This window comes from Megalops cyprinoides, chromosome 10 (genome assembly GCF_013368585.1).
Source record: "Megalops cyprinoides isolate fMegCyp1 chromosome 10, fMegCyp1.pri, whole genome shotgun sequence".
In the NCBI taxonomy this organism is placed as follows: domain Eukaryota; kingdom Metazoa; phylum Chordata; class Actinopteri; order Elopiformes; family Megalopidae; genus Megalops; species Megalops cyprinoides.
Window position 1 is genome coordinate 9,738,138 of NC_050592.1, and position 27,780 is coordinate 9,765,917.

Genomic DNA, 27,780 nt, shown 5'->3' on the forward strand with positions numbered 1-27,780 from the left:
CGCGGTCCACTCAGCAGATCGGAAGGGAACTGAGCTTGACTGCCGGTAATCTCCTGGCTGTGCCTCTGCGCTGTGGCTGACCTCCCATTATCAGCCGTCACATTTATGTATCTAAATGCACTCGGTGCGGGCACGGCTTGCTTTGCTTTATCGACGCCCTATTGATTGTTTAACAATCTAATGCACTGTGCGTGGCCGCTCATTATTGAAAAATGTGCGCCTTACCCTGCCAAAATGACCTCGTTATGAAAATGTATCTCTCTCTCTCTCTCTGTCTGAATGTCAAATTCAGGCAGTCTGCTATAGATGGCTTTTAAAGCCTTATTTAGCTCCGTCTCGAGTCATCACTGCTCTTTTTCGCACTTTGCCTTTCTCAGCCTGTGAAGTGTGTGTGTGTGTGTCTCTCTCAGAGCTATTTGTAGGATCCTGTCCCCCCAACCACTCCGTTCTCTCCTTTTTCAACCTGTCAAAATGCAGTCTTCTCCCTCTCCACTGACAGTGTGAAACTGTTGCATTTGCAGCCTCTCTCAGTGACCCCACTCTCCTCTGTTCACCTGTGTCACTGTTTTTTCTTTTGTGCTTTGTTTGCTCACACCCCCCCCCCCCCCCCCCCCCCATCTCTCTCCCTCCTCCTGGCTCCCGCCTTTGTGTGTTTTTTGTCTGTATACCTGTTCATCAGACTTCAGTTGTCTGTCATACAAATCTTCTCTGGTCCCTTCATCCCTCTGTCTTTTTCCTGTTTCTGTCCAACCAGACAATACAAATTGACCCCCCTCCTCAGAATTCCTTTGTCCCTCCTGCATATTTACCCCCCCGAGCCCATCCAGTTCCCCTGTGGTCTCTCATTCACATCAACAGCCAGCGTGGCCCCCTTGTCTGTCTTTCTCTCTCCCTCCCTTTTCTTTGACTCCCTCTCCCTCTCTCTCCACCATCACCCCTCCCTGCCCTCCCTCTTGCAGCTGGCAGTGTATGAAGGTTGATCTACAGCGCCAGCGCACCGACGTCTCCCCGTGAACACCCCCACCCCCCCACACACACACCCTCCCCACCCCATCCCTGTCTCCCTCTCCACGGCCACACACTCGCGCTGTCTGCTCCACCGCTGGCCCACGCTGGTTCACAGAGGGGAATCTGAAATGCCGATTATGGCGGCGGGGGGGGGGGAGAAACAGATGCACCGTTTATCAAGGCTAACCTGTCCTGCAGAGATGGGATTAAGCCTGCTGTCACAGCGCGGTATCCGCTGCGCGCTCCTCCTGAGGGGCCAGAAGGCCGGCCCTTGATGCGGCGGACGATACGATGCCGCCGCGGACAGAGCCTCCTTTGTGCTCTCCGCGCCGCGCCGGCCTCCAGGGTCAAACCGATCCGTGCCGTACCTGCGAGTAGCAACCGGAGGGGCCGCCCATTGTCCTTGCCAGACTGCGTATAAGAGGACAGAGATGCCTTTGTGTTTAAAGTGCTCTCTGTTCCCCTTGGAAAGGTGGACACACTGAAGGGGTATATTTTGCGCTGTAATTGCAGCGGAGATGAAAGGAGCCTCGCTTATTCTGAGTTGCCGAGCTGGTGTGCAAGTGGAGAGAACCTCAGTTTGGGCTCTGCGTTTGCGTGCGTGCGGTAGTCTCTGCGTGCGGATTTGAACCTTGCTTGCTTGTCTGTAAATGCTGAATACGAATATATGTGTTAATGGGGTTGCGTGCCTATTTGGGACATATTTGTAAGTGATTGCTGTTGTTTGTGCACAGAGGTTTGTGGTGCACATCCGTGCTCCTATGCCTCTTGCCGCCCCTCTCCTGTGAGCTCGTGCCCTCCGGCATTTTTTTGGTGAATTCGATGATTTATAATTTCTCGGATTTCACCCCCCCCCTCTTTTGCTCATTTGCAGCCGGGAGTTTGTCAGCGATTCATTAATTCATCAGTAACGTGGCTCAGTCCCTGAGGGGATGAACGCACAGCCCCCCCCCCCCCTCCTCCCAAAGACGGGAAAGAGCTGCAGGCGGGCGGGGGGGGGGGGGGGGGGGGGTAGAGCCGAGGCAGTGACGCCAGCCGTGATTAGAGCTATAACACTCTGGGATTAAACACACATTTAAATAGATACTGCCTAGGGAGTGTGTGTGTGTGTGTGTGTAGGGGGGATGCGATGCTGCGCTCCAAATCAACGTGAGCGTTTTCATTTTTCTTAAAAAAAAAAAAAAGAAAAAAAGCCACCCAGCATCTCTGTCTCTCTCTCCCCCTTTCCTCTGACACTGAAAAGCTTTATCCGGCATAGAATATTGATGTTCTTTGAATGTATCCCCACCCCACCCCCCCCACAACACACATACACGCTCTATCCACCTGGAACTCTTCCGCCTGCCACCTGGAACTCTTTCTGCTGTACCTCAGTCAGTTTCCTGTTTCCTGTCCCTCTCCTCCATCTCTCCGTCCTCGCTCTCCAGCTGTTTCCTGCCCCCCCATCCTCCTCTTCCTCTCTCCGCGGTGCACCGGGTTGGGTCTGCGTGTTGCATCTCAGGTTGGAGTGTCCTACTTTCTCCAGAGCCGCCCTTCCCCCTGTTTATTTATTAAGATGCGGAGGGAGGCAGGGAGTGAGGGGTGGGGTCGCCGTGCCAGGCGGAGGCAGACGGAGAAGGGCTCTCCATCAATTTGAGTCCGGGATACTGACTCAGACCGCTTTGCCTTCATTAGTCCGTGCCTGATATAAAAGGGTAGGCTGAAAACTCACAGAGGCCTTTTGAGGGCCTGACCTTGAGCTGCAGTCCACCGCTTGTATCACAGCCTTCCCGCTGCTGAAGGAAACCCCAATTACAGCAGAAAATGAGGGTAAAAGCGTTTTTTCATGGAAAAGTGAATGGACACAAGAGTGTTGCGTCAGGGTCGTTACAGTGGTCCTCCACCACTAATTACAATCAAATGGCGAAGTATTATGCGTGGCACTAACCGACTGCATGTGGCTAATTACTTAATTCTATTAATCTTAAATTGCGCAATGGCAACAGACCCCGGCTGTGACTGATACACATGTTCTCCTTCTTCTTCATTTGTGTCATTTACTTAATCATCCAGAAGCGAGTGTCTGCCCGCCCAGCGGTGCCGGCTCGCGCTGGCCCACGGGGGTCTATGAGCTCCTGGGGGGAGAAAAAAAAAAAAAAAGAAACCTGGGGTTGATCAAACCAGCGCACTTGAGAAATTAGCACGGCGGTGGCTTCATTAGCGTTATTAACCGCAGGACTGCGCCGGGCGCACCGACGGGCCGCTGGCAGCAGGCACAACTCCCTGTTTGTAATCAGGCAGAGTGCGGTGGGGGCATGGGGGGGGGTAGGACAGGTTGTTTGCGGCAAGCGCGGGTTGGAATTCACCGTGGCGGGAGCTGGAGCGGCGGCTGTCTCTCCCGGCCCATCAGGCCGAGTAATGAGACTCAGGTGCCGCCCGCTGTTCCGCGGAGAGAGACAGGGAGCCTGACGGGCGGAGAAGGGAAGAGATGGAGGAGGAGATGAGAAGGAAGGGAGACAAAGGCCAGGGGCTGAGGTGGAAGAGGAGGAGGCGGGTGTTTAAATAAGCAAGAAAATGAAAAAAGGAGGGGCCGGAGGGAGGGGGTTGTTGGGGGGGGGTGGGGGGTAGGTGGAGGGAGAGCGAGAGGGAGCATGTGACAGCATGACAGCCGGGGTGCCTGCTATTCTCGTTTACGGGCCCAGGTGGTGAGGGTTCGCATGAGCAGAGAACCGGGAGGGAAGTGACGGGGTGATAATAAACAGGTGGGGCTGGTGAGGTAGGAATTCCCATAATGAGAGGGAGGAAGTCGCAGGAAGAATGCAATTGAGCAAATGCCCTTTGTATTCATGGCATGTAAATGTTTTATGTTGCACCTGCCGTGAGAGTGTATGGCTCAGTTGTTGTCTGTCGGGGAGTGAAAGATTAAAAACAAACAAGGCGAAGTGGATGGAGATCAGAGATAGAAAAATGAGATTGCCGAGTTTCGTTCTACAGCAGACGTTTGGCCCATCGTCACCGTGTTGGTTTCCTGCAAATAGATGACTTCCTGTGGTTTGAGGTTCTTTTTGTCGTCTTCACTGATGTGGAGACCAATCAAAATGTCACCATAGTGAATTGCCTGCAATAGCAGTTCCAGCCTCACCTGTAAGGCGATACCCACAGTGGGAGTGCGAAAGCGGAGGTGTGGAGTGGTGTGGACAGTGTATTCATACCTTGACACCAATGTGGATGCAGGAATTCTCCCGGTACCCGAATGACCTCTAAGTGTCATGTGTGTTTTGGCATTGTGTTGGGCTGTTGACTGGGCGGTTTCTGATACTTCCAGGCAAGTGGGGGGTGGGGGGTAGGGGGTGGGGGGGGTATACGTAGGCTAATTATTCATGAAGGCCACTGCCCCTTGGGCTCTTTCATCTCTGGATTCACAGACTCCTCTTGTACCATCAGTCTCAGTAAAAGACTGAGAGCAAAGAAGGAAGTGGGGGAGGGGCAAAGGGAAAGGGAGCATGGGGGGGGGGGGGGGGGTTGCAGGAGCACACGGAAACAGAAAACTAATCCGTGAGTGCAGCCGGTGCGAGATCGGTGGAGGGAGAAACAGGTTACTCCAGCTCCACAGACACCCCCCTCCCCCCAGAACCCCCCTCGGCTCTCGGCAGATTCCAGCCTGTCTGCTTGCTGATGAACATTCTCTGACCAGATGTGAAGCGCAGCAGCTGTTGCTCAGCTTTGTGGCCACTTTGTTTCGCCCTAATTTCCTCCGTTATTCCTGTGATGCTCAAGCCCGCGCCCGAACAGGACAGTGTTATTTCCTGGAGGATGCGATGCCTTCACATTCTGCCGCCTTTCGCTGCAAATCAAGGGCTCCGGCGTAATTTACAGTCTGAAATTCGATATCGAGAAATTAAACTTGAGGCCGGATTATGTAGCTTGTTTGTGTGTGCTACAGGCTGTCTTTCTCTCAGAGACTGAATTGCGAGCGAGGAATTTGTCTAGCCTGAAAGGTACATTTATTTGGCTCTTAATAGGTGTTTGGCAGGACTTTAGTTTGAAATAAATTAGCTTTGATAAGAAAGGGTTCTGCGGTCAGGGGTTGAAGAATAGGTGTGGTTGTAATGCAAGCGGAGCCCATAATTCACTCACTTCAGTGAACTGGGTTTGCGTGCATGCATTTAAGATTTTTCCCAGGCCTTAAAAAGAGGGCGAATTGGGAAGCCTCCTGGACGGGGTCACAGTTCTGTCCCCTCAGGTGAACTAATGGGGTCTCTCAGAGTCTGTGGAGGGCAGGCCCGGCACTATGGGGGTGCTTAGGGGTGAATTGTACCCCGGACGGACCTCAGTGCACCCCCACTTGTCTCCTTATATCCCAATGTCTACATAGTATTTATGGCTTTTTGTGCACCCCCGTGGGTTGCAGTTGCACCCCTCTGTATTTTCTCCTGGAGGGCGAGGTGAACACTTCTGCCAGGTTTGTCTTGTCCTCTCTACAGGAGGCTCCTGTCGCGGTAACGTTGCGGCCGTGGCTCGGGGGCCCGCCGCTCTGTAATTAGTTTCTCCGTCTCCCGTGATTCTGAGGGATTGTGCTATGATCCTGGAAATCCAGGATCAGGGAGGCAGATATGTATGTAATCATCAGAGCCGTCTCTGCCTGCGCCTCGGAGCCAGTGATTGGAGAGCCGGGGTTTTTTAATCGCCGCAGATCCCTTAATGGGAAATACAGCAAGCCGTCTAATTTGTAGGATTTAGAGATAATGCCCACATGTTTTTTTCCGCGTGTGTGTGTGTTTGTGTGTGTGTGTGTGTGTGTGTGTGTCTGTGTGTTTTTGTGTGTGTGTGTGTGTGTGTGAGAGAGAGAGAGAGTGAACTAGCAAAGCACAGCATGCCTCGACTTGCTGTCTCCGTATTTGCTCTCTTGTCTGCCCATTACATAAGCCCTCGCCCTGCAAGTTTTGACATTTTTTGGAGAAATGAAAGAGATGAACTGATGTAAATAAAAGTGTCACTCTGAAGTATCCTTTACTGTGCCTTGTACCATGCCTAAACTTTCCCCGGGGGGGAACAAGAGGAGAGTCAGAATGCAATTACTGAAAAAGGCCTTTAATTTTGTTTAGCTTTCATTTCACACAAATACATTAAAATACTTAATACAAAGAGCCTTTGTTGAAAGAATGTTCTTTTTATCGTGGCTTACAATTCTGTAATTGACTCCTGATAGTGTGGTCAGGTATGGTTAATGTACAATACTCAGTGGGTTTCTGGGACAGCTGTGGGGATGTCTGATTGTCTTAGAAGTTGAACAGCATTGTATACAATTCAGAACACAAGCTTAGGTTTCTGGTACCTTCCTCAAATTACATTTAATTTTGCCTAACCTAAATGGGCTCTCAAAGACCCAGTGTATCTCAGATCAGAGGAAACCTGTGGAATTTTGTTGGAGTGACCCTACAGTCTGTGGTGGATCATTTCTGCTCTTTCTGTAATGTTTCTTTCACCCGTTGATTTGTCCTTACCTTAACTTCACCAGCAAGCTCTCGCCTCAGTGTGTAATGCAGCACATGAGATAAGTGGCCTTATTAGTGAAGAAAATGTGACGAGCCTACAGTCAAAGTCTCTTCATAAACGCTTGGTAGTGGCATCTTTGAAAGCCTTGAAGGCTTCATAATTGAATTCACACAGATGTGCAGAAATCGAACAAGGTGGCAAATGTTCCTTAAGGTTCAGGCATAGAGACACCCTTTCATGTACATAGATGATTAAATCTAAGGCCAGTTTGGCCGGTACTTCTTAACCCAAACAAAAAAACAGATTCATCATTTTGCCTGTTTCCTGTGTTTTCTTTCAAGAGGATTGCCCCTCACACATATCACTTGATTTCAATTTTATCTAAGACACAAGGACTGCATTTTTGGACCAGACTGTTGAAAGCATGACATGTAAAAGCACATACCATTCAGCGTGAGAACAATGAGGGACAGATAGTATATCAGAGCATTCCTCATATCCACTGATCTACTGATCAAACCTGATATACAAAGAGCAATTGTTGTCACTGCTGTTCATGTGACAGGTGTCTGTTCTCTCATTACCAATGCCTGCCTATGAGTCTCCAGTTCAGCATGTGGTTGCAATCCTCACTATGCATATACCAAGCTTAGTCATTTTCTCGATGGCTTGTTTAAAGTTTTAAAATGTAAACCATACAGTAAAGCTGGGATGTACAAAATCACCTAATGTTACTACTTAGTTGCCTGTCTTTTTTTTTTTAACCTCCTTCCTTCTGTTTGTGGTGATGGTCAGGCCTGTGGGTGGATCAAAAAAGCATTTGATCTTACCACGACGCCGTTACCTTGTGCTTCTGTGTGCTTTTGCCTCAGTGCTGCCATTGTTGCCATAGTCCTTGTCGTCAGATTGGCTTGAGAAAACACTACTGAATGTAACCCTGGCAAAAAAAAAAAATTCCGACATGTTTGAAACTGACTTGCAGATAAAATGCCCGTAGAACACCTAACACAGTAAGATCTTGGCTGACAAGATGCTGAACAGTTTCGACGTGCTGGTGCCTAATTGTGGCAAATTTCCTAATTGGGTATTATCTGAGCTAAGCCAGGGCTATAGTTGTGTTGTGTTTTAGCGTTAAAGAGAAGATCCTACCTCATGCTGCGACGATCTCCTGTAATTCACCAAGATCCCAAATGATAGGATTAGCCTTGGATTCGCTGGACAGGATCGGCTCACAGTTTAACGCTCAGACCTTTCTGATTGCTACGTTATCATTGAAGCCTTCCCTTTTCCATATGACTGACCTAGATCATGAAAAGTAATGAATGTCTTTACTGTGCTGTGGGATAAGTGGGATAGCATGGTATGTGCCGTAACTCTGCAGGCCTTGCCGTGGTGGGGAACTGGAAAGGGCCCTACGGTTGTGGCGTAGGTGTTTCTAGTCAGGGTTTGACATTGTATCCGGGATTGGAGAGTCACTTCCAGGATAGGTGGTGCCAGACTCCTCCTGACCAGTAGGCATGCAGCATGGGGTGAGAGTAACAGCTGGCAGCAGTAGCTCTGACACTGGCTGGGTAAGCGAGGCTGAGGATGTTTTAATAAGAGTGAAGGACCCCGGTGAGGTGAGCAGTCACGCACCAGTGAAATCAAAAATGGGTCGTTTGGGAGTGCCTCGCGCCAAGCCGAGCTGTCTTTGCTGAGAAATCAATGTGCGGGAGCTGTATAAGCCCGGGGTGCGCGTTTGCCCCAAAATGCACCCAGCGACATCAAATGATTACATTACTTCTTTTCTGTCACATAGACATGAAGCAGACCAAAAAGGCATGCTGACCGGTTTTGAAATCCCTTAGCTTGTGGAAGTAGCTGACAGCTACTCATTATGGCAGCGGTGCAGTGCAGCCTTATCCAGGTAATGGATATTTTATGGGAGTTATCTATCCCGGCTTTTAAGTGCATCGACAGACATGAGACTAACTGTAAAGTTTTAAAACACTGCAATATCAGCAGGTAGTCTGAAGGCTTGCCATGTCTGTCGAAACTCACAGAGGAACTTCCAGTGGTGCAGGGGAAGTCTGATTTCCTGTTCGTCTGTGATATTGTATGTGTGTGTGGTTTTTTTTTTTTTCCTGTGTGAGAAGCGTAAATGTCTTCACTCCCTCTACCCCCCACTCAATCCACCCCTGCTCCACTCCTCTCCCACTATGCAATCCCTGGTTCCCCATCTGCCCTCTCCTTCCTCCCACCACTCTCTCTCTCTCCCCCTCGCTCTCTCTCAGGTTAGGTGCCGTGTAGATATTGCTCCTTATCAATAATTGATTAAGAAGGAGAACGCTCTGTCTAACGAGGGGGGATGAATAATTCACTGCCGGGGATGGAGCGAGGGCCGTGTGTCACTGTGAGTGAACACTCGTGTTTGTGTGGGAGACATCAAACAATTGAACGCTAAATAAAGGCGATGTTTGCCGTGCACTCTACATTTGCTTCCTTTTGTGGTAAATGCATTGTCAGGAAACCCGTGGGTGCCCTTTTCAGACCACTCTGGCTGTGGTGTGTGCTTTTTTTTTCCTCCATCTATTATAAAGCTTAATTGCCCTCAAAACCCCCTGAGTTATACATGCTGTCCGTCAGAAACGCAGAGAGGGAAAACGGATGTAGCAAACTGAAATATGCATGCTTATTCCATTTTCTGAGCAAACATACACCCTGTAGCATGCACACACAGGAAGAAATGGACGTTGTACTAGGGAGGTGAGAACATTTGACCAGCTATTCTGGTCTGTCTTATGCAGTTTTACATGAAAATGTTAATTTCGCTAAGTGGAAAGCAATGATGGGACATCCAAGTGAATCGAACTCTCACTGACTCCATTCTTCTGGATAACAATTCAGTGCAGTTTTGTGGTTTGTCTCCCTTCCTCCTTGGCGCAGTTACTGACGAGTATTCCCAACTTATGTAAATATGTATCTGTTTAAAATGGGTGTCAGTATTGATTGTTCTCTCTCATAGTTTATTGTGAGAAGGATTTTTGTTGTGGTAGTTCCGGAAGATATTTGTAGTCATGTTATATGTGGACTTATATGTGTTGGTGTGTGTGTGTGTGCACGTGTGTGTGTGTGTGTGTGTGTGTGTGTGTGTGTGTGCATGGCATGTGTTTATGTACTTTGTGTGTGTGTGTCTGTACCCACAGCCTGCTGTAACCCCCTCTCCCCACAGAGCTCCTGCAGCTGTTCCCCCCCCCCCCCCCCCCCCAAATCCCCAGCCTCTCTGCCAGAGCTGACTGATCCTCACAGAGCTGACTCCTTCTGACGGCTGCCGTCCGCTGCCCCCTCTTCACTCCCCCCGCTCCATTTCACCCATCCTTTATTTTCCCCTCTACAAACTCATTCTCAAGCTGTCTCTCTTTCTCTCTCTGTGGTTTTACATTACATTGCATTATTGTCATTTAGCAGACGCACTTATCCAAAGCAACTTACATACAATACAGTTTTATCCATGTATGCAGCTGGACTGAGGCAATTGTGGGTCAAGTACCTTGTCCAAAGGTACAACAACAGTGCCCCATTGGGGAATTGAACCAGAAACATTTTGATTACGAGTCCTGCTCCTTATCACTATGCTACACTGCTGCCCCAATTTTCTTTCTCTACCTGGTTATGTTGGTTCATCATCGTCACCCCCTCCCTGGTGTTGACTGATCACTTGAGTAATCCTATCCAATCCCTCTCAGCTTTCAGCCCCTTTGAAACATGTCTTCCACTGTCCACTGCAGACATTTGCCCTGCCCAGCCCAGTGTTTTCATACCATTAGTATGTCTCTGTAGGTGACAACCATGTGAGTTGAATTCTGATTACCGCCATCCATAGTTTTTTTTTTATTTTATTGTCAATATCTGTCTCATTTCTACATTATGAGCTCATAAATCCCTTGGACAAAAAAAGTCCTGGGTTGCAAGGAAATTTAAGTTAGATTGATGAGTCTTCTAAATTGAAATCTCCTAAACTAAATTGGTTGTGCTCTTGTTTTAATATGAGGTGTTTACTTTATAGTGTGTTAGTTCTATCAGCTCTAATTGTGTATACGCTACATCTTTTGCCTCTGGCCTGTAAATGGGGGCTAGCCAGTTTTTCTCTGTAGCAACTTACAAAACTTCTCCGTGTGAGAAGTGTTTGACAAGCAGCTGGTAGTCGGCAACAGCCAGAAATAGAAGTGTGGCAGATATATTTGTGTGAACATGAAAGATTTTGCGAAAGATAATCATTGAGAAATTATGCAAGGGCTGCAATCAAAGATCAAGAGCGTTGCAATCACGGGGCCTGCAGGCTCTCAACCCCCATGGAAGGTAACAGAAGGTTTTTATTACAGACCAAAAGATTATAAAGTGTGTGATCAAAGAGAGGAAAAAGAAATGGACCATTGTTTATGACAATGCTGGTGCATCCCTAACAATGTCAGTTTAACCTTTTCTGTAGTGACTGTGCACATTTTGTCCACCTTTTCTCTTTGACCCCCCCCCCCCACACACACACACACACACACACACAAGCTTTCTCTCTCAAGGTCAGGTGTAGTCTACCTTTCCTCTGTTCCGTGTCTCTCTCCCCCTAAATCTCTCTCTCCCTCTGTCCCTCAGACGCCTCCACTCACCCTTATTTATTGCCTCTGTCCCATCCCTTCGAGGTCTTTTTTTCCTCCACGTCCCCTCTCATCCTCCATTACACTGACGGCCCATGGCCGCGTTATTTTATTTTTTATTTCCTGAATCTGTACCCCCGCCACACCCCTTCGTACAGCTTTTTATTCCTTCTTGATTTTCCCTGTCTGCATGTCCCCGCCCCCCTGCCCCTTTGCCTCTGGCGGGATGTCCGTGAAAATGACAGAGAAGGTTTGACTCCCAGGTCTGCATGAGGTGTAGCGAGCTCAAACACCCACATACAGGTGTGCTTGTGTGTGGTGGTTCAGAAATGGATGTTGATAGGCCAAACATGCTTAGCTGCTGTATCGGGGGTGGGGGGTGGGGGGGCGGTGCAGGCCGTGGTGATGTCCCGCCGTTGATGAGGACCCTTTTCCGTTTCTCTGCGAAACGCCAGCGGCTTTTTTTGTAAGGCGAGGGGGGCGGGAAGATGAAAGTGTCAATTTGACCGGCCCAGATTGGAGGACTGGTTTAATATGGCAGAGGTGTCGCTTCTCCAGCAGCAGTCAGCACAGAGGTCATTTTCTCTGTGTGCGTGTGTGACATGATGATTGGTGACAGGCTTGAGGATGGTGATGTGTGATGCTGTGTGTGTGTGTGTGGCTGTGTGTGTGTGTACGCACACATGTGTGTGCGCATGTGTGTGTGTGTGCGTGTGCGCATGCGAGTGTGCGCATGCGAGTGTGCGCATGCGAGTGTGCGCATGCGAGTGTGCGCATGCGAGTGTGCGCGTGTGTGCGCGTGTGTGCGCGTGTGTGTGTGTGTGTGTGTGTGTGTGTGTGTGCGCATGCGTGTGTGTGTGTGTGCGCATGCGAGTGTGTGTGTGCGTGCGTGTGTGTGTGTGCGTGTGTGTGTGTGTGCGCGTGTGTGCGCGTGTGTGCGTGTGTGTGCGTGTGTGTGCGTGTGTGTGCGTGTGTGCGCGTGTGTGCGCGTGTGTGTGTGTGTGTGCGCATGCGAGTGTGCGTGTGCGCACGCGCGTGTGTGTGTGTGTGTGTGTGCGTGCGAGAGAGCGAATGGGGGAATGTGTTGATCCTGGTTGTGAGTGTGTGTCACCTGCAGGCAGCTATCCATGGTAAAGTAGAGCAGTACTGACACACAGCTTCTGGTGCCCCTCTATTCTTTCCATTCCATCCCTCTTTCTTGCTGTTTCAATGCTTGTCCATCCCTCGCTCTGTATGTAGTTCCTCTATTTCTCTCTGTTTCCTCATCCTGAATTTCTAATACCCCTCGCTCCCTGAGCTCTCTCTTCCTGCCTCCTCGTATATCTTGTGTACCGTTCTCTCCCCTTCCATAGATCTGCCACAGAGTATCTGTTATGTTTAGATCAAGTGTCCGGCATTTTAATGAACGCTGGAAGCTGAGGGTGACATATTTTATGTCTGCAGAGCCGAAGGTGTTCGATAAAATCGTCTTATTCATTTCAGTATATATCAGAAAGGAAAACCTAAGATTTTTATTGCGTATGACATAAATGGGTCTAACAAGTCCCCAAAGAGATTTTTCAAGTTCATCAATGGAGGTTGTGGCTGCGATCAATAAAATCTATCTAATGATCTGTGGTGTGCAAGGGCGAGTAAATCAATACCTCTGACTGAAGGAGCTGGGTTTCAATAACAGGCCACCTTGGTGCTAACAGGGCCCTGAGGTAATCTAGTTTCAAAAGTGGATTGGGATCATGAAAGCTAAGTGCCATCCTTCAACACCCATGTACTGTTAAAGTCCAGCTCAGAAGTGTAAACTACAGCACCAGGCTGCTTAGACTGCAGCTCGATCAGCAGCTGAGAGGACACACCCCCCACCATAGACTTAGCTCCTGTTTTATCATTAAGCCCTTGTGGGACTTTGAATCTGTAAACAGCTCTAATCTTTTTTAGGACAAACTTCCTTTGTCCCTCTTGCCAGCCCGGCCTTTCCTTTTTTTCGTGTCGCTGTCTAACATTTGCTGCAGTGATGAATTTCATTGATTTCCGAAAACAAAATGGGCCCTTTTGAGTCATCTGTCTGCTGGGGGGTGGAGGGAAACATCCGCATACTGACTTTCTGCCCATTCGGCCATACCCAGCGAAACTGGTTTGACGGTTCATTGTTTCTCCTGAAGGGGAAATTGTGGTTCAGTGGAGTCGCATACATGCATGCTCATTAAAACTCATGGGCGGGCGCACGCACATACACACACACACACACACACACACACTGAGCCTACGGTCTGAGTTCACACATGCTCTGAAATAGATAAATGACCTTGTCTGGTAAAAGTTGGATTTTTCTTCATTTTACATGTCCCTAATTCTGTTGCTCATTCTTAAGTGCTCAGGTTCTGCAGATCTCAGGAGTCTGGCCTAATTCAGCAGACACAGTGCTGTACAAGGAGTTTCTGCACAGGGCTCATTTATCTTTTCGAACTAAACCGTGGGCGCTCCAAAAACTTTCGGGGCCAAGGAGCTGCGATGTGTCCGTCCCTCAATGGACTGAGTGGAAGTTTCTGGTGTTCAACGTAGTGTATTTTCTTGTCCCCCCAGGTACTGCGTGTCAGAAGGTGAGAGTGGAGCCAGAGGTGGTGTCGTACCCTGGTCAGACAGTCACTTTACGCTGCAATTTTGTTGATGCATCTGGGATAAAGCTGACACAGGTGAGTCAGTGGAAAGGGCCCCACATTGCCTGGGAAAGCCAGTACATGTAGAATAGAACAGCGGCAAGGCATGGTTGTGGCCTGTTGTTTTTAAAGGCCCTTTACTTAAAGGCGTGACTTGCTTTGCAGGTGTCGTGGATTTGGGAGCCCACAGACAAGCCGAGGGACAACATTGCCGTCTATCACCCGCAGTTTGGAGCGAGTTACCCCGACTCGCCCTTGAGTAGCAGAATCAGGTTCCTCAATCCCTCCCTGGAAAACCCCTCCATTGAGATCACCGGCGTGAAGATGACGGACGAGGGGAAGTACACCTGCGAGTATGCCACCTACCCCAGCGGAAACGAGCAGGGCACCACTTCTCTCATCATGCTCGGTCAGTCCCTGCTCCCTTAACCAGTCGAATTTATGACTTTCTCTGTTGAATGAACTCGTATTAAAAGCCGCTTAATTAGCACGACAAATCACATTACCAGATCAGTTCCATCTCATTAATGGCATTGGGACCATTCAGCTCACCTTGGCCTGTCTGGAGATTTACTCTCTCCTCCGTATTGATCGTCCTACTTGTCATGCCGGGTGTCGCGCTCTGTCATCCTGTAGCCTGTCATTCCGGCTGCACATCCGCAGGGAACACGCTCACAGAGTCTGAGTCTGCGTCATAGACAGGAGTGTTGGTATTGATTCTCTTCCTTTCCCTTCCTCTACCCCAGCCAAGCCCAAAAACACGGCGTCCGCCGTCACCGTGCCCGCGGGGACGGCGCCCGTCGTCGTGGCGCGCTGCGAGTCGGCCGACGGCAGGCCAGCGGCGGAGATCAGCTGGGTGTCGCCGGTCAACGGCAACGGCACCACCACTTCAAAGCCAGGAACGGACAACACTGTGACCGTCACCAGCGAGTATCGCCTGGTCCCCACCTCTGCTGACAACGGCAAAGACATCAGCTGTGTGGTTAAGCACCGCACGCTAGACAAACCCCAGAGCATCCAGTTAAAACTGGCCATTGAGTGTAAGATCATCGCTCCTCGTGACAAGCACTGTTAAATACACCTCAACAGAAGTCATGTTCATTCTTCCAGCGTTGACATTAACCCTGTCTCTCGCGCAGATTCCCCAAAGGTGATGATTGTGGGGTATGACAATAATTGGTATGTGGGCCGCACTAATGCCATGTTGACCTGCCAGGCCACTGGGAACCCTGTGCCAACTACCGTCACCTGGAAAGTGTGAGTGCCATTCCTTTGTTGATGATGGTGAGGTTTAATGTACTGAGTGCCATTGCCAGAGGCTGTGTTTGTGTTTATGTAGACTCCCTTGAAAGTGACATTGGATAAAATCGTCTGCCAAATTAATAAATGTAAATATAAGTTTAAAAGTGGTTTAGAAATGGACAGACTGATCATATAAATGCCTGTGAGGCCACTACTAGCTGTCTTTGGTGTCTGAAATTATAAAGAAGTGTTTTTTATCCTATCCTGTGATGCATGGAGTGGTCAATTTGTGGGAAGTGAAGTCTCTGACTTTCTCAGTTTACAGAATTTTAGACGCTGTAAAGAGGATGTTGGAGAGGCACAATAAAGACTGTCATACTCACACTTCCCTCTCCCTCGACAACATGTAACCTTCCTTTCTCTGTGTCTCTCCCTCTCGCAGTCTGTCAGGTCTGATGCCGGACACAGTGCAAATCAAGGAGAACAAGCTGACGGTGCTGAAGGTGGATGACTCCGTGAACACCACCTTCGTGTGCGAGGTCAAGAACCGGCTTGGGGTCGGCAAGGACCAGGTCACCGTGGTGGTCAGAGGTAAGTCGGTGAATGAAAGACTGCAGGCTGTGCCCACATACAGTACCATGCCGGCACAGAACACACACCGGCTGGCGGAGACTAGCTGGGCTGGGTGTAGAGAGAGGAAACGAGGACGAAATGGCTCTAAAGCAGAACACAGGCGCAGAAATGTACCTGAGCATGCAGCACCTTGCAGGGTGTGAGGTGGGGAATGGGCTCCCTCTGTACTTTCTGGATCTTTCTGTGGGTTGTGGGCTGGTGTGAGACAGTTTGCTCTGGTTCTCTGTGGCCTTTTACTGTGGCACCCATCTCGCCTTTTTCCCTCTGAATCAACACTCCCATCACCCCTCTGCATGTACTCTCATCATATCATCATTCAGGCACTTGTCTTTGTATCACCTTAGCTTTGTGTTTCTGGTCTGCTCATGGTAATGGGGAGGCCTTTGGAATGTTTAAACATGCCAGTAGATCCCAGATTAATTAGATTACAGTGGATTGTGAGATTTAATGGGGAAAAAAGACTTTTGGCTTTTTTTTTTTTTTTTTTTTTTACTCTTTCCTGGTGTGAAGCAGTTTATCGGGGCTAACAGTCGCTTTCTCATCCCCCCGGGCTTTAGTGCCGTCTGCCTCAGAGTGCAGCTGTAGGTGAGGACAGTCCTCCATATGTTTATCATTCACAGATCCAAAGATTTAAATAGCCCAGATTTCTGCTCCCTGCGGCCCTGCTTTTTTTTCTCAATGGGACTTCAGCTAACCCCCTTTCCTCATACAAAATGCATCTGTAGTACTTGTCTAGAAGTCACTTTGTGCTGAGTTGGACATCGTCAAAGTAATGGAAAAGCTGCATTTCTCCAGCGAATACAGTTTAAAAGCCACCCCCCCCCCCGCCCCCAAACGGCACCAGAGCAGGCTTTGATGGGGCACTCTGTTCCAGATCTGTGCTCTGCATCCACGATTGGATGTCCGTGTCACAAGCGTGTCCTGGGTGGAGCGGGGGGTCATGAATTTTTTAAAGAAAGGGGCGTTTTCTTCTGAAAGCCTACGCCAGGTGAACTCCATGCCCAGTCTGCTGGTCATTAGAGGAACCTGAAAGGAAGATGAGCACTGGTGGTATTTTGAAGCCTTCTCCTTTGCGAGTATAGACCAGCTGACAACTCTCCCTTTCCCACCAGCGACTGCCTGCCACTCCTTCCGGCTCCTGGTGAGCCTCTCCAAGGCCTCATGGCCTCTCCGCACACAGTGGGGGGGGGGAAAAAAACATATGAAAAAAAAAAAACGTATGAATACAAAATCACATGCTAATGTGGACCCCGCGATATGAATCTTGACCTCTCTGTCTGCAAACGCGATTAAAATAGGGTGACAAGCGTGAAATGTTCGGCACCTGGTTGTGGCTTATCTGTAAGAGCCTGCAGCTGGCAGAGGGTGACTCAGTCTGCCCTGTGATGGGTGACTTGCTCCTGTCCCTGTGGTTACAACCTTTCCACAAGAGAGGGGGGGGGGGGGGGGACGGTACAGGAATACCTCCCAGAAAGCTTAGGCCCGTACTTAGTCACACGCACATTCTCCCTTTTTGTGTCCTCTGCTGACAAGGCGTCAGTCAAATTCCCCGGCAAAGTCGCGGTGATTCACCGCCATTAGAGAGGCGCGTCAGGTCCCGACGGGCTGGATGCTCTCTTAATCGCCAGCGAAGTTAATCGCATTCCTTTGCTTCTAACCCCGTTTCCCGAGCTCCAGCCTTGTCTTGGGCTGCAGAGCCAGTCTCAGTTTTTAAAAAAAAAAAAAAAAAAAAAATTAAAAAAAAAAAAAAGTTAAATATGGGGGGAAAAAAACATGCCTCGTGTCTTTCACTTCGTCCACAGCCTCAGTTAATTCTGGTCGAAAGGATCCAGCCCCCTCTTCCTGCCTTTTTAGAAATTTCTCAAACCCACAAGCAGGTCATTCAGCCCATCTGTTTAAATGAAGGAGACGGCAGCACCATGTTTTCAGTCCACACTTCTGAATGGCATGATTTTAATATATATGCCCACTGTATTCGTACAATGTATACATGCACATTTACATTCAGGCATAAGACCCTGGATGATTGGTTTACTTGCCACCAGGATGGTCCTGTCAGTATGAGCCATTGGTTCGTACCACACAGGCACTCGGCGTATTCTTATCCCCTAGCATATTTCATGTGGTGTGGATTGTTGCTTGACCTAAAACGGGAGGAACCAACGTTGGCCTAAATCGGTTCCTCAGGGTTTCAGGTTTTTGTGGAAAGGGGAGGAGTTTTTTTGTGGAGTTTTGGCAGTGGCGGGCTGGCAGTGTGGGGGTAAATGAGAGAGAGGCAGGGGGGTTGGGGGGGTTGGGGGGGGGCGCTAATCACTGGGGAACTGAGTAATCACATTCCTGGCGCTTCGTCTCCGAGCAGTTTGCATCTGAGGGGGATGACGCAGGAGGCCCTCCTGAGATGGCGTGTAACTGAGCACTGCGGGAGACCACGGTGGGCAGAGCGATGGAGAGATTGCGCAGGTCTTTTAGAACCTCTTAGTGTGTCTCTCCCTGTCTCTCTCTCTGTCTCTCGCTCACTCGCTGGAGAGGTGCGGGTGAAAGGGGCTGCAGGGAGCTGATGGTGAATTTAAATGTGTTTTCCTGTGTGAGCAAAAAAAAGAAAGGACGGTAATGCTGTTTAGCTTTAACAAGCGATGTGAATGTTTAACAACTTCAATCGTCATGGAAACTACAGCAATTAGTCCTTTTAGGGAGATGTGAAAAGGAGAAGGAAGAGAGAGTGTGTGTGTGTGTGTGTGTGTGTGTGTGTGTGTGAGAGAGAACGTTTGAGAGAGACAGAGATATGCATCAGGGTGGCTGATTGCCCAGAGAAGAGGGTCAGGGGAAGAGTGTGGAAAGGAAGGGGTCAGCTCCGATGCAGGGAGGGGAGGCTGTCAGTGAGACGTGCTTTACGGCCCCGATTTAGTCATCACTCCCCTTCCCCTGGGTCCTCCGCTTCATCTCGGCAGTCCCCCGACGCCCGTGGGGGTGGAACAGCGTGCGGTGGGAGGCCCAGTTCCCCCCCACCCCACCCCCTCCGTGTCTGTGTGCTGGATTCCTTCCTGCCGATCGGTGTGTATGTGCAGACGGTCACACGAGCGCACGCTGTCTGGGGTTAAACGACAGATTACAAATTAGGCGAGAGGGAGGGGACAATCTGTCCACTGTTCTAAATTTATGGCTTCGAGGATGAGTTGCCTCTCTGCTGTCTCGCTGCGTCAGTCATTTCCTCCATCTCCTTCTCTCCATCCCCCCCACCCACCCCCCCAAAACACATTGCCCCTCTCCCTGCATGGTGTCCGCTGTCCACCTGTTCAGCCCTCCAGACAGAGCTCTGGATTGTCACAAGGGCAGAATGTTTTTCCTTTTTTTCTTTTGTCTGAATCCGGAGAGAACCTGCAAACTGGGCTCACACCATGTCACATGCGGCAGAAACCGCCCAGGGATGGACTGTCACTCAAAGCAGACACTTAATCTGATGCCAGCACAGGCACCTCACTGAAGAATCTGAAACCAACCAACCCTTCCTGTCTTTCTGTCTCTTCCTGTGCCTCTCCCCCTTCTGCAGAGCCCCCAAAGAACGATTCCAATGCAGGCGTGGTAGCGGGCGCGGTCATCGGCGGTCTCCTGGCCCTCCTATTGGTCGCTGCTCTGATCGCCGTGCTGGTGACCCGTAGCCGCCGGCAACAGCAGGGTTACCGGGGCAATGCCAACCAGGGCACCTATGACATCAAGACCCGCATCTTTGGGGGTAAAAAGACCAGCAAAAACGGCACAGGGGGCAACAACAATGGGCCCATCTACACATACCGGGAGAGCGACTCGGAAACACTGACGGAAAAGTCCAACAACCTACACCGGGGGGAGGGCATCATCACTACCACCCCCACCGCCCATGACATCCTGCTGAGTGGGGAGATGGACGAGGTGGAGAGGAGGAAGTTTGACGAGCTGGAAGACGTGGAGGAGGAGGAGCGGTACGATCACTTTGGCGGAGGCGGGCCCATGCTCCAAATCCGCCCCCACGACGAGGACATGGGCGGCTACCTGGATGATGACATGGAGTCGCAGAGGGATGGCTCGGTCATCTCCCGGACGGCTGTTTACGTCTAGAGAGAGAGAGAGAAAGCGAAAGAAATGGGAGGGGAATTTAACAGAGGAGAAAAGTGAACATGGAAGAGCCGAAAACAACATTCTTCTGAAGGACTCAAGTTATTTTGTTGATTCTCCTCTTCCCTTAGAGAAATAAATACCAGTTTTATTTTTAATAGTTTATGAATATTGGAAGAACCAGATGCACTGGAAAAGAGAATAAATGATCTGGAAGGATGGCACTGCAGAAATAAAGAGCGGGGGAAAACCGCTGGCCTTGGCTCAAAAACTGGAATGCTTGGCATTGACTAAAAACCACCTGAAGGATTCTACCCAAGCAGCTCAAGCCTCTTCCTTCCTTTCATATGAAACGTTTTAGACATTAAAGAGTGCCAGAGACACGCATTTTAAAGGAAACGCATTCTTATCCAAATGTGACTTTTCTTTTTTTTTGTGGCAGCAATTGTCGTGAGAGAGATGTCTGATCAAAAAAGCCTTCACTGTTGTCGTTACAGAACAAACACACTTCTAGTCACGCCAAACTTATTCCTGCTAATCTTGTGATAGGCGTATTTTTTTTTTCCTCAGTAGTAAACTGTGTAATTTCATTCTTTTCAGTGTGGTGAGAGGAAGGAGAAGAGTTAAATGGTTTTTAGATGAAAAGGGGTGCTAAAAAAATTGAACACTGTGTGATTTATCACCTGTTCTATAAACACTGAAACCACTGCAGAAAGCCTTTCTCTTCCACCCATCTTCAGGGTATCCCTGCATTAAGGCTGGGAAAACGTTTTCATTGAGAAACTGGCACATTTACTCACTGCGTAAACTGGACCCCGGTGTCAGCAGTGATGGCAAATATTAAATGAGAGACAAAGGAGAGGCCAGAAATGGTAGTAGCTGTCTTGGCTCAAGCCTGCACCTCTCACAAGCCATGACAGAGGAAATTTGATTGGTAATGAGGCGTGAAGTCGTTTCAGTTAGCAGATATGAACAAATAATCTGTGCTGATCATTTCTGACATGGCGATTCACTGGATCGGTTTACTGCCATGATTTATATGAATCCGTCAGAGTTCAGAGATGTAGGGAGGTGCATGTGCTTGCGTCCCTTATGTCAAGACACTCGCACTGTTGCAGGCGTGAAATGAAAGTGAAACTACAGAGCTATACATCTCTCTGCTGTAATCGAAATTAGTGCTTTGCTTTCTAATATGGGTCAAAGCAATGCGGTCTGAGTTTTGCTTCAACTGTTCTGTATGTCCATGCATGCGTGCTGTCATGGGGTATTAAAATTCATTCTGTTATAGTGTACAACTTGGCCTTTTGTTTGACATTGTAAAACAGTGTTTCTCAGTTCTGGTCCCAGAGAGTTATTGTGTGTTCTGGATTCAGTTCAAACTGGGCTCATTTAATTAAGTTTGACCAAGACTTCTGTTGAATACTGATCTGGATGTGACGTTGCTTGGTTACCTGATACAAGCTGTGTGGAAGCAGTCTGTATTTGGATTTGTTTGTGCTTTTGAAAATGTAAAGATAGTTTCCCTTTTGTCAGTTTGTTCCTACTGTACGCAATGATAGTATAGATTATGTTCAAGGTAATTAAGATTTATTGCTTAAGTGAATTGCTGTTGGGCTTAGATAAGCTAATTAAATGAGTAATTAAGCTTGATCAAATGAGACAGTGGACCAAAACTGGAGTGACAAAGGGGTATTTTTGTTAGCATTTACTTGTCCCTTTGTTAGCATTTATTTGTCTCACAAACGCTTTTCACAAAGGAGGTTTAGCAGGTAACTGTCAAGAGACGTCAAATCCAAATCAGTTGGCACCACAGGTGTAGCTATTTAACAAAGGTGAGCTCACACTGTGTGTCCCCAGGAGAGCTAGTAAGAGAGATGGAAAAACTCTGGAATAAGGAAGATGTTATCTAAAGCAGGTGCTATCAGTTGAATTTTTTTCCTCAAGAGCCTTGTCTTGTATGCTTTGCTTGTCTCGGAATCAGCATCTCTAATTACTGGGTCTTGCTCGATAAGGCCCAAAACCGCAGTTATGAAATGAAGGTTTAGACAATAGTGAAATCCACTTACCTGGGTCTGTGACCCAGTCCATATATTTTGTTGAGGAGGAGACTGCATTGGCTTCAGGTGTCAAATGTGTTCATTACTCTTTCCATCCCCAGTTCAGGATCAGACTGTTAGTGTTAAGTAATGTTCAGGGTTAGACTCCCTTTTGCTGCACAAGTCTGTCATGGATGTATGGTTAGGTTGTTGTACATATCATAGCATACCTGTTTGTGTACATACACGCCACTCTGGTCTTACCGTGTCCAAATCATGTACCACAGTTCTTCACATCACTATAATATTGCAACAGGATGTAGTTACTTCTCCCTTCATGTGGTGTTTGTGTGAGAATGATCAGGGTTTTTTTTTTTTTTTTTAAACTCAATAAATGGTGGTGATATTTTTCAGCAAGCGAGAGAATTATGTATATCTTGGTGTAAGGTATCCATATACTATATATGCATCAATATTTTTCTTCCAGAATTCCTGTGAGACCTGTAGGAAATATTAATATCAGACAAAAGTGTAAATAAATTTATAGGTCCAGTATCGTATTTTGAAATTGCAATGAGCTGTTAAAACTGGTCGCTTCTAGTAGCCCTTTTGAAGTTTGCATTTTTAATGGACAAACTCAACTCTCAGAATGTAGCGGGGCTTTGTGCTAAATCATCTATTTAATGGGTAATTCACTGAATTTGCTTGTAATGGTCCCATGCTTTGAAAGCTTTAGAGCCATATGGTCCCCCACCACACAGACACACATTACACATTTATCTGGTCGAATCTGACACTTTTATCTCCACTTAATGTGCATCCGAGATCTGACTGATGCTAAACTGAAGAGCACGACTTGCTTGCACACAGACATTTTGTCACTATCGACAAGATTGCCGGAGGATCTTTTTTGGGGGGACTTCCATTAGACTTACCCCTGCCAACCCCCCACCCCCCCGCTCCCTTCCTGCAGAGACCACAGCCCTGAAGAGCGCTGCTCTGTTCTCTTGTAGAAAAGAAGAAAATGCTGTGTAATTCCCCTTGCTCCACTGTGGTGGGGGCAGGAGCACACAGTTTTAGATGGGCAACAGGGCCCTTGGCACAGAGACCGAGTGGCTGGGGTTTCTGGTACGGAGCTGCCCTCCACTATCTAGCACAATGTATAAATGTTTGAGAGATCTGCAGTTCCTCTGACTCGGACGACTTAACAAAGCCTTAACATCACAACCCAACTCACAGAATCCCATTTCCCCCATGTACATAGTATATATATATATATATATAAATATCTAACAAGACATTACTAATTTATTGTGTCACATGTTTGTGTATCTCTGCTGCTTCAAGCATGAAAGATATTCTAATTTCTGTTAAGGCTTATGTTCCCATTTTCTTTAATCTTTCAAATGAGTTTGAGTGCTTTTTAATTTATAATTTTAAGTGCTAAGTCGACTGCTACTCTGTGATTATCTTCCAAGTTAAAATTGAAAGTGTGCTCCTACTGTAAACTGGTGTTGCACTCACACAAATTACTACAAAATGTGTATCTCTCCTCACTGGTTGTGAAACCCGGGTTTTTTCTTTGAATACATTTACATGTGTTGTCCCTGTTTCTCACATCACTTTATTTTTGTATTTGGGTTTCAATTAAAGGCTTTTGGATTTTAAAAAGAACACTGGTGTTGGTGTTCAGTGTTTTTGCGTGTTGCTGTTGGAGACAGAAGAACATCTGTGAGATTTTCCTATAGTCAGACCTAAACAGAGTGGAACAGTGGCGGCCAGTTTCTTTCGAAAACCGTTAACATCAGAAGGAAAAGTCCATTTGATTTATTTCCTTTTCATTTTCTGTTCTTGAAGTCTATCGTTTTGATCTAAATAGTTGGTGGGGTTTTCTTTGAGTGTTGTTTTCTTGCAGTAAATTGTTCTGATAAAACTGTGTAGTCTGTCAAGACTTCATAGATAAGAGTGTCTGGCAAACAAATCGATAATACTAAAGAGGCCATTTAAGGTTGAGTGCAAAACATTTACCACACCTTTCCTCTGGGCACTATCATCTTATTTTTTTTTCTTCTCCAGTGGTGCTGGGAACATACTACTTCAGGTAGAAGTAGATCCGGTCATACATCTGGGAGTGTAGGGATATACTTAATGGCAAACGTACACAGGCAGGTGATGGGATTACAGTGCCTGTCTGCACACACCACTTAGGAATGTAGATCTGTTTCTCTGCAATTGGCTCCCCAAGAGGAGGAAGTCTGTGTTATCAGCACAGAGGGAATGTGCAGCTTAATTTAAACTCGGTGAGTGCTCCAGTTTCTACAACAGAGCATTGTTTGAACAGTGACTAAAACCAACTGGTTGGTAAAAATTTAACCGTGACAGGGTGAGAGAGCAGAGTGCGTGTGCATACCAAAAACAAAGTTTTAACTGACAAACCTTCTATGAGAATCACTGTGCTATTGGAAGATGTAATGGTATGTCAATAAGATGCATATAAAATCAGTAACTTCATGGACTCTTATTCACAATTTTAATGAGAAATATTTTACTAGGGTACATGCATGTTTTATACTCTGACATCAGGCGCAGGATGTTTGTATGTTTTGTGCTTAGCCTACCCAGCACAGTTGGCTACATTTTTTTTTCGTTGTGTAGCACCACATGGTATCATACTTGTTTTTTTGTTTTTTTTTTTTTTGGCCTAAAAGAACTTTTGAACATTAGATGCTTTCATGAGCTGAAGGAGAAATGTAAGAACTGCTTGTGCCTTGCACACTGTAGCACTTCTATTGGACAGCAGTAGAATACAGTGTATGGATAGGCTTTGGGAAAAAAAGATGCCTTCCTTGTGCAATAAATCGGTCTTGAACTGTAGAAAGCGTTTAGCCGGGGAATGCAGTATTGATGGGCACTAATTGCTGGAACTGTGCATGCTTTATAAATGGACAGAGCTGTTATCTGCAGGGCCCTATCCCTCCAGTCCTGGCTGATGGATGCCGTCCTCTCTCTCTCTCCTTTGCTATGAGCCTGAGGTGTGATACATGGGCACTGGTTAACAGATGAGTGGCCTTAAGTGGCTCTGAAGGCTGGGTTCTCATACGAGTTCCTGTGAGGAATTTGTACCCTGGCCTCTGCCTTTTCCACCCATTTTGAAATTTCACAAATCCTGTACTTCAAATAGCTGATCAAGTGGGTTGGCCTCCTGTAGGCTTTGTGCCAGTGGGCTGGTCGTAAAGAAGTGAGCATGCAATCCAACAAGGTACAGAAAGCTCTGAGCTGACAGGCCTCAGTTTAGAGACGTCGTTCCTCCACATTCCTCAGAATCTCGTTTTTTTGTTTTGTCTTTTTTTTCTTCTTCCAAAAAAATGTGCCGCTTGGTTGTTCGACAGATGTGATAAATCTCTGCACACAAAAAGTGTAACGCATGCTCGATTTCTGCCACAACAAATCGGCGCTCCGAGGGAATTCATGTCAATGTAGACGTCTCCATTTCTCAGTATTTCAGCCACTGCTATCTCTTGCATTGCCGTTTAATTTCATGTTGTAGGGCATAAATCCATCACCTCTGCCGAGAAAATAAGCACTTTAAACATGTCTCCACATGGGCTCCAAGTTTTCCCCCAGCAGCCAAAGGCCATCCTGCAGGCAAAGCATGGGACCGTTAGTGGTAGAGCTTGGAGGAGCAGGGAGTGGTGGTGGCCGAGTAGGGGGGGGCGCGGTGGGAAGGTTGAGGGGTGTGAGCACCACAGAGCCACTCCACCGCACTCTCCAACAACTCCTGCAGCCAGTTGGGGCCCCTTTTGAGGGTGGAGGAGGGGCAGTTCATGCAGCTCGGTCAAATCCCCCAGACGTGCGCCATCACTGGAACTGTCAGCCTTTGAGGGCTTGCTTTGCCCCCGCCGCCACATGTGTTGAATACAAATACACAAGCTGACTGCCTATTTAGTATGTTGGCAGGTGGATGAGGGATCGTAGGTGGTTGCAAGCCTGAGAAAAAGCGATTGGCAATAGAGGCGAGAGGTACAAAAACTCTAATGCTGTTATTCAGCAGTGTGTCTGGCTTACAGCGTTCCACTGGTGTGTGTGCCTGTGGATGACTGTCTGCGTTTACATGGGAGGGTTATTCCAGCTCCTAAGAATAGATCCATGAGACGGAAATGATTTTGATACGATGTGGTGTGTGTGTGTGTGTGTACGTGTGTGTGTGTGTGTGACTGGCTCGGGGCACTGTGCAGATCAGATGCGCTTGCTGTTTAATTCACCGTCTCCCTGTCTTGCAACAGGCAGCTTCCTGCTCTCGCGCACACTGCCTACTCAAAAGCACAACCAGGAGAGGGGAAAAATACAGGAATGATTTCACCCTTCCTCTGTGCTGGGAGGTATTTCACTGCATAATCCCTGAACAGTGAATCAGAGAGTGGGGGAACTGGTCAAACCGCCGCGTGTATTAGGAAGATTGTGTGCGCCTGTGTGTTTCTTTGTTGGCCCAGAGAGATTGCTTCACCCTGACTGGTCCGACTTGTTCCCCCCCTGTAGGAATGAGCTGAATTTCTGCTCTGTTTGGCTGACACGAAATCGGCCAGCGGAGGAAAACAACTTCACGAATTGCCCCTCTCTCGCTCACTCTCCGTCTGCATGTATTCTTCTCCACGCACCTATCTGTCATCTCCTCTCTGTTCACTTCCATCTCCACGTCTCCGTGTCTCTTCTACATCATTGTGCCCGTCTCCGTGACTCTCGCCCTCTCTCTCTCTCTCTCTCTCTCTCACCACCACCACCCCCCCTTTCTTTCTCTGTGCAGAATGCAGGGCAACGTTAAGAGCACAAAGCTGCCATGTTTTTTTTCAAGGGTCCTCAAAGAGTGGTCACGAAATTCCCTCAGCCTGTCCGTTGCCCGTTTCCCCACTCCATCCCTGCCTCGGTCTGCTCTGTATCTGTGCCCCCCCCGCACACACACACACACACACACACACACACACACAACAACGACAAACACAGCACATAGCTGCACCCCCCCCCCCCCCCCCCATTCCTCTCCTGCTGCTCGGCGTATCCTGCCACTCCCCTCTCTCTGTCTCAGAGGCTGTGATGATTAAGGGAGATGGATGTGGAATGGGGCAAAATAATCCGTCTGACAGAACACTGCACCGCTTATTCAGTGCTGTGCAAATCTGGTCCTGCTCCGCTGTGCTGCGCGGTAATTTGTCACACGCCGCTGTGCTGAACTGGTGCCGAGATGCACGTGGGAGGGAACATGGGAGCCCCCAGCGCATACCAATGGCAACCCTGACAGGGTTCAAGGTGCGGACCCCCACCCCATCCCTACCCCCCCCGCTATATCGGGCCGATAATCTATAAATAAAGGGATCACCTGCGAGTAAGTCCCTGCAGCGAGCCGTCCCTACTGCTGTGTGATAGGAGTCATATTCCCTCTGTGCTATGACTCTGTGGGAAACTGGATGACACTGTGGTGTCCTGTGATTCATAACAGTGTGCGGTGTTGTGTGTGACAGGAGTAGAATCTACGTTAGTGTACTGATACATGCCACTGCTGTTTACAGTGCAGAGCAATGCGCTCTGTGTGTTAAAATTGGTTGCTGTGCCCTCTATCCTGCCTACGCTGATTGACGTCTCCCCAGTCAGCCTTCCTTCAGTGGGTAAAGAGGATATAATAAGCCTGTAGATGCCGTTTAATATTACAGTATATGTTGTGTGGTGGGGTGGTTTTGAGCTCAGTGCGTCTGTGTGTATACAGTGTGTATTATTTGTCTTGGCGCAATGAACTGGGTTCTGTATTAAGCAGGTTGAGCCAGAGGGGGAATTTTGTAACACTTGACCTGTTTCACTGAGTCATTTGTGGAGGGAGAGAGAGGCATGAGTGGAAAGGGGCATTTGTGTGTGTGTGTGTGTGTGTGTGTGTGTGTGTGTATGTGTGTGTGTATGTGTGTGTGTGTGTGGAGGGGTTCAGAGATGAAAAGTGATGGAGATGGATGGAGGGGGGGAAAAAAGACTGCA

At 48.2% G+C, this 27,780-nt stretch overlaps 1 protein-coding gene across 2 annotated transcripts in view; it reads left to right on the forward strand.

Moving 5' to 3' along the window:
• The window catches only part of si:ch73-22o12.1 (nectin-2), a 43,406-nt gene that overhangs the window by 4,795 nt on the left and 10,831 nt on the right, over window positions 1-27,780 (forward strand). Inside the window, exons 2-7 of one of the 2 annotated variants that reach the window (XM_036538190.1) lie at window positions 13,692-13,801; window positions 13,931-14,174; window positions 14,512-14,805; window positions 14,905-15,022; window positions 15,450-15,598; window positions 19,188-21,108. In XM_036538190.1, the coding sequence (XP_036394083.1) occupies window positions 13,692-13,801; window positions 13,931-14,174; window positions 14,512-14,805; window positions 14,905-15,022; window positions 15,450-15,598; window positions 19,188-19,732 (1,460 nt within the window). In that variant the 3' untranslated portion in view covers window positions 19,733-21,108. Of the gene's footprint in view, window positions 1-13,691; window positions 13,802-13,930; window positions 14,175-14,511; window positions 14,806-14,904; window positions 15,023-15,449; window positions 15,599-19,187; window positions 21,109-27,780 lie in introns of those variants that run through there. The other variant, XM_036538191.1, reaches the window with a different exon arrangement.